At 41.3% G+C, this 6,791-nt stretch overlaps 1 protein-coding gene across 2 annotated transcripts in view; it reads right to left on the bottom strand.

Annotated features, from left to right (window-relative positions):
• Nucleotides 1-3,145, bottom strand: part of NRDE2 (NRDE-2, necessary for RNA interference, domain containing) — a 55,649-nt gene extending 52,504 nt beyond the window's left edge. For both annotated transcript variants that reach the window (XM_045807642.2, XM_045807641.2), the window contains exon 1: nt 2,997-3,145. In XM_045807642.2, the coding sequence (XP_045663598.2) occupies nt 2,997-3,060 (64 nt within the window). In that variant the 5' untranslated portion in view covers nt 3,061-3,145. The remainder of the gene's footprint in view (nt 1-2,996) is intronic.
• Nucleotides 3,146-6,791: the final 3,646 nt, after the last annotated feature.

A 6,791-nucleotide genomic window follows, 5' to 3' on the forward strand; every position in this document is an offset into this window, starting at 1 on the left:
GTTTTAACCTTCCCACACCACCTTTCACTAAAAGAAACCACGGTTTTTAGAGAAAGAGCCAGTTCCAAGCCCCAACGGAACATGTAAGTGATGAGCTCTGGCTACCTCTTAGGCCAGAAAACAAGGAAGCAATGAAGACATCTGGGTAACATCAAAAGGACACACACCAAACTTAATTAGACTCCCAACGGCCACAGATGGGACAATTCGGGCATTAGAAAAATAGTATCTGCAATGGATTGAAATACAAGTGTTAAAAATTCGAGAGTTCATAATGAGGAGGGAGACCTCTAGAAGTTGCAGGGAACCCCAACTCATTTTCTGAACGCCGACAAAGGGAAAGAATCAACCATTCATCCTGTCTTTTCTGCCTGAATTCTATTTCAGGGTACCCCAATAGTGTTGACAGAAAGTTTATAAAATAATTGATGCTAATATAGGAGGAAAGTTAAAATTAGAAAAAAACCATTTTGTGACCCCAGTGAAATAATGACTGTAAGCAATAGTCATAATGACTGCAAAGATCATTAGGTGAAAGACTGATGGGCAGCTTCGTAATGCATGAGGCAGGACTGACCATGAAATCACTGATCAATCTTAACATTTCCCAAAAAAAACTAGACAGCACATCCTCCTGACTTGAGTCAACAGCAAATACCCTGACGAGGTATTTTCAATTTAAAAAATTACACCTGCATCTAATTAACTTTCTAGCTCTAACCGCCAGCTCACAGGAAATACTGGGATAGAGAAGCATGCTAAATGTCACCAGGAGGATCTGGTGGGAAATGTCTACAGGACAAATGACCCATTTTCCTCAACAAATATATCACAAGGGGAAATGGAGGGGAAGCAGAAACTGTTTCATATGAGACCTAAGAGATATATCCACAAAATACAATGTTGTATCCTTTTGGGATCCTGACCTGAAGCAGCATTAAGAGGCCACTTTTGAGACAACCTGGAAAATCTGAACACTGACTAGAAATTAGATGACATTAAAGAATTACAGTTAGTTTCATTGAGTGATAATGTTTAAATTTTTTAAAATACAGTGCTTCATAAAAACTCTTCTACAGGGGCACCTGGGTGGCACAGCGGTTAAGCGCCTGCCTTCGGCTCAGGGCGTGATCCCGGCGTTATGGGATCGAGCCCCACATCAGGCTCCTCCACTATGAGCCTGCTTCTTCCTCTCCCACTCCCCCTGCTTGTGTTCCCTCTCTCGCTATCTCTGTTAAATAAATAAATAAAATCTTTAAAAAAAAAAAACAAAAACAAAAAACTCTTCTACAAACATTATCCTGCCATTGAATACCCAGAAAATGTCCGATAAATACTGGTTAAGATAAATGACAAGGGCGACACTCCCTTATAAACTTTCCATTTCACCCTACCCAAATAAAGGATAAACCCCCGGCCTGTTACTCAAGTCATTACCCTCCCTCACCACCAGTCCCAACAGTATTTCCCAAGGCTTCCCCTTTATGCCTCTAGATTTCCAGACAAACTGGACTATTTACAATTTTTTGCACAGGTCACATGACTTCTTCTCTGTATGTCTCTGAAGGCCCTGGAATGCCCTTCCACTATCTCCATCTGTCTAAAGTCCATCCTCTTGAAGACCCATCACCAAAGTTATCTCCTAAATAAACCTACTTTGAAACTCCCACCAGAAGTCAGTATTCCTGTAGTTCACCCGTGACATATATAACATCTTACCTTTTCTGTTATTTTTTAAAAATACCTATTGATGTAGGGAAGACGTCAAGAGTTCGAAGCTGAGGGCCAAGAAAGAATTCTTGCAATGCCTTTTGTGCAAAAAGGTGGTTTTATTAAAGCACAGGGCCAGGACCATGGGCAGAAAGAGCTGCACTGGGGTCACGAGGAGTGGCCCGTTATGTACTTTCAAGTTGGGAGAGGGTTAGGGATAGCCTAAGTCTCTAAGGAATTTTGGAAGCAAGGTTTCCAGGACCTTTTGCCCTTTAGCAAAGTATTAACATTGAGGCAGCTGAGTTCCTAGAGGATTTTCACTCTGCCTGTTTTAAGGACTTGTCAACGGGCTGTAGATGGTAAGGAAATTTAATAATTTTTCTTCTGCCTTTGTTTCCCACATTGCCTATTATTGGTCTGTATATTCAGCATTCATTGAACATCTATACTCTGGACCTGTGCTCGGATCTCAGTATGCTACAACGTATAGACATTGTCCCTGAACACATGGAGGTCACAGTCTAGTAAAGGATAACCAAAACTTGCACTAATTATATCAGAAATTACTCAAAATTATGAAGAACATTACCAGAAAAGAAGTGTAGGAACTGTGAGAGGATATAACAGAAGTTCCAGACACAACTGGATTCTGCCACATAAGTTCTGATCCAGGATTAATTACTTTAAATGACAATTCCCTGTCTCAGTTTTTAATAATGCAGATCTCCTGAGGATGTTTAAGGCTAAATAGAGTATGTAATGCCATCACCTGGGGACCCTCAATAACAGTTCTGATTCCCAGCACCTGTGCCCCTCTGGAGAGAAACTGTGATTAGGCTTTGGATCCTAATCCCTAGCTTTAGGTCTGCCCAAAGCTATGAACCCACTAAAAGTTCAGAAATAAGTAAAACGGGAAAGGAAGAGACATGTAATAAGAACACCCAGCATTTGCATCAGGAATCTCCTTGAGATGTGGAGTACTATTATCTCCGTTTCACAAGTGAAGTAACTGAGGCTCAGAGCAAGAATGAGGTCCAACGGCATGACAACATCGAAGCCCCAGCCCCAGGGGCTCTCCTCGGTCTCTTTCTCTCCGTCCATTGCTCTACAACTTAAAGTAGAAGCCAGGACGAGGCCAGGAGCCCTTCCCAGAAGGCTTTGCAACGCCGCGGAGAACTCTGGGATACAAATGGATAAACAAATCCAAGGCAAGGGCCGAGATCTAGGACCGAGAAACTCCGTTGTATGCCCGCCGAGTGCCTTCTCCGTCCTTTTTGTGTGCTTACCTTTCCTGGCGCTGCCGCTATTGGGAGCCTCACCAATGCCCGCAAACGCCGGGAACAGCGCCATGATCACAGGCCACACTGCCGTTCCTCTCTACAGAAATGGCGCCGGCGAGCGGACGCCGGTAGTGAGGCCTTCGCGCTCGCGGTGCACTCTGGGAAGTGTGGTTTTTTTTATCCGCGCGCTCCCCCGGGCAGGACCCGGGACTGGGCGGGGCGAGGAGGGGAAGGGAGGAGCGGGGCGGAGCCATTTTCCTGTAATTGATAACCGAAGGCTCCGTGAGAACCGGGAAAATGCAGAGACCCCGAAATGGAATTGTTGAAAGTTGAAAGTAGCAGAAGCCGGGATCCTGGTTCGACTCCTGAACTCACACTATCGCTAACTGGGTCAAAGTAATCAAACTCTGTAAGCTTCAGTTTCCTCTTCTGCAAAATGTTCATAAGATTAAATGAGCATTTTAAGTAAGGTGCCTAATTGTTGTGCCTGACCCATGGGAAGCACTTGATAAAAGTTAGCTATTATGTGAGATGTGACTGCAGATCCAACTCAAAGCCACGTGAGATGACCGAACTTCAGTTTACCATGTAACATACCTAAGCGGGGGGCCTGGGTGGCTCAGTCGGTTAAGCCGGTTAAGCCGTTGCTTTCGGCTGAGGTCATGATCCCAGAGTCTGGGATCCGGTCCACATGGGGCTTCCTGCTCAGCAGGGAGTCTGCTTCTCCCTCTCCTGCTCCCCCTGCTTATGCACATGCTCTCTCTCTCTAGCTCTCCTCAAATAAACTCTTAAAAAAAAAAAAAAAAAAACTAAGCAATGCAAAAGAACAGATGGTCCTATCAGGTTCAAAGGTCTTTGCTAGTTAGAGAACATATTTACCCACCCATGAGGTATTCTTGATTTTAAAAAAAAAAAATCTGAATCTAACCAAGCCTGCTACTAAAAATATAGGAGATAAAGAAAATTTAGAGTTCATACCATCTAGAAACATCAGCCAAATCCAGAATGTGGGAAATTACAGAAAACAATCCAATTTCTTCAAAAAAAAATCCATGGCTTTAAGGGTACGGAAGATTGCAAGAGATTAAGACTTTTAGAGACGTTTCAACCAAATACAATATTTGGCCTTGTTATGATTCTGATTAGACATTGTAAAAACATCTTTTTGAAACAGATGGAGAAATAAGAGGTGGACAGAGTATTAGTAGATTACATCAATTAATTCTTGTTAATTTGGTTAGATGAACCAATGGCACTAAAGTTACTTTTTGAAGTTCTTATAAGGGTGCCTTCCTGGCTCAGTCAGTAGGGCATGTGACTCTTGATCTTAGGGTTGTAAATTCAAGCCTCACACTGGACTTGAAGCATACTTTTAAAAAATAATAAATAAAATAAAGCTTTTATACATTAGAGATACATACTCTAGTATTTGCAGGTGAAAATAGATAAGTGAAAATATATTTCTATGGATCCCAGGGAGTTCAAACATCTCTAGAGTTAAATAGAAAATATATTAGAAACCAAATAGTTACAAATCTAATCAAGGGACGGGTGGACTCAAGAAAGCTGCAGACCTTGTGTGAGTCCAAAATGAACACCCTTTATGCTTTGGAGACCTCTGCATATTGTTTATAAAAAGGAGAGGTATGATGGTAGGGGTAGCTCACCTTAAAAACTCAGGTTCTACCAATATCTCTGGCTCTAAGTTACTTTAGTTAGTGGGGGCAGCGTCTGCCTCCTTAGCAGATCACTTTGCGTAGCTGAGATGGTGACAGTCTTGGCCAGTGCTTCATATTTTCCTACTCCAGGAAAACAAGTAATATGGAACGTTTGGGAGAATCAAAACCATAACGGCTCTGTAATCAGAAGGAATCTGGGCATGTTAGATATTTTCTGTGCTACAAATGTGTAAGAGAATTTGGGTTTAGAGACCCTCCTTATAGGAACAATTTAAAGTGTATAATCGAGGGGTGCCTGGTTGGCTCAGTAGGAAAAGCATGCGACTCTTGATCTCAGAGTCATGAGTTTGAGCCTCACAGTGGGTGTGGAGATTACTAAAAAAATAAATAACTTTTAAAAAATACAAAAGAGGCGCCTGGGTGGGTCAGTCGGTTAAGCGTCCGCCTTCATCTCAGGTCATGTTCCCAGGGTCCTGGGCTCAGAGCCCCACATCAGTCTCCCTGCTCCACGGAGAGTCTGCTACTCCCTCTCCCTTGGGGCCTCCCCCTGCTTGTGCTCTCTCTCTCACTCTTTCTCAAATAAATAAATATCTTTAAAAATAAAATAATAAAGTGGATAATTGAGTAACTGATATAAACCTCTGATTTTAAGTTGAAATAAGTTTAGGCCGAGTTTCAGAACATCAAAGACAATTTAAAGTTTACAATATGTGTATGTATAATTGCTTAGCTTTATAAAAATTAATATTTGACAGGTATTGAAGTACGTGAAAAATAACGTGTACACGTACAATTTGGCCTTTTATGATGAAATGTTGAAATGTTCTATAATACAGAATTTTTAAACTAAAAATTAAAAAGCTTACTTTTTAAAGAAGCATAACAATTAAAGGGAACAAACTACTGATACATACAACAACATGAATGAATCTCAAAATCTGTACACTGGGTAAAAACAGGCAGACATGTACAAGAGTACTTATCATATGGTTCTATTTATACAAAATTCTAGGAAATGCAAATTAATATATAGTAACGGAGAGCAGATCAGTGGTTGCCTAGGGCTGTGGGAGCAGAGGGAGGGATATTCTATGGGAGTCATGCAGAATCTCAGGGGGTGATAGAAATGTTCCAGATCTTGATTGTGGTGGTGGTGGTTTCACAGAAGTGTAACCACTACCTGGTTTTTTAAAAGCTTAAGAACACACCAAGGTTTTGAATTTGTTGTTTTAATAAATTAAACAGTAACCTTTTAAACCAGCAGTCAGCAAACTTTTTCTGAAAAGAGTCACAGAGCAAATATTTTAGACTTAGCAGGACATACGGTCTCTGTGGCAACTACATTGAAATCTGAATTTCGTACAATTTTCACATGTCACAAAATATTCTTCTTTCTATTTTGTCCAACATCTATAAATGTAAAAACTATTCTTAACCCATGGGCCATACAAATCAACAGTGGGTCAATTTGACCCATGGCCACAGTTTGCTGGATCCTTGCAAACTCTGTATCATTAAACAAAACTGAAAGTAAACTTTGACTAGTCTTTTCTGCATAGCAAAACCCACCCGAGAGTACATGGAAACAGCTCACTTTAACTGTTAGTATTATTATTGTTCTTGTTATTGTTATTATTTCACTCTACAGATTTTAGGTATTTCCAGTGCCTATGGCAGGGATTTCTTACAATAAACCAAATAGGTTTCAAAGTATGATTGAACTTTGTATGGAGTTTGACTAAAGGGTGAGAATGTACTTCCCAACCACCTGTCCTTCTAGTCTTTGTGGCAGAGATTACTCCCTCTAGAGCGTCTACCTTGCTTTCTAGCGTGTTCTCGTTTAGCCCATATTGGCCCATTGATCTTGATCATCTCCAGACATCGATGGGAGTAAATCTTTTCTCTGAAGCTGGGATAAGGAGAAGATACGTGAAGGAAGAGGGGGGAGATGGTGCAGGAGAGATCTGTGAAAAGGGGCTCTGTTTGAGTTACAGGACTTGGACGAGAGATATTGTTCAGCTAGATCTCAGCAGAGTAGGCAGCCAGTTTGGCCATGAAGAATGAAAAAGATGTGGGTATGAGTAGATTACTGAAAACTACAGAAAACAGCCTTCAAGCAATG

The sequence above is a fragment of the Ursus americanus genome, chromosome 26, assembly GCF_024610735.1.
Source record: "Ursus americanus isolate L20-20 chromosome 26, mUrsAme1.1.p, whole genome shotgun sequence".
Lineage (NCBI taxonomy): Eukaryota > Metazoa > Chordata > Mammalia > Carnivora > Ursidae > Ursus > Ursus americanus.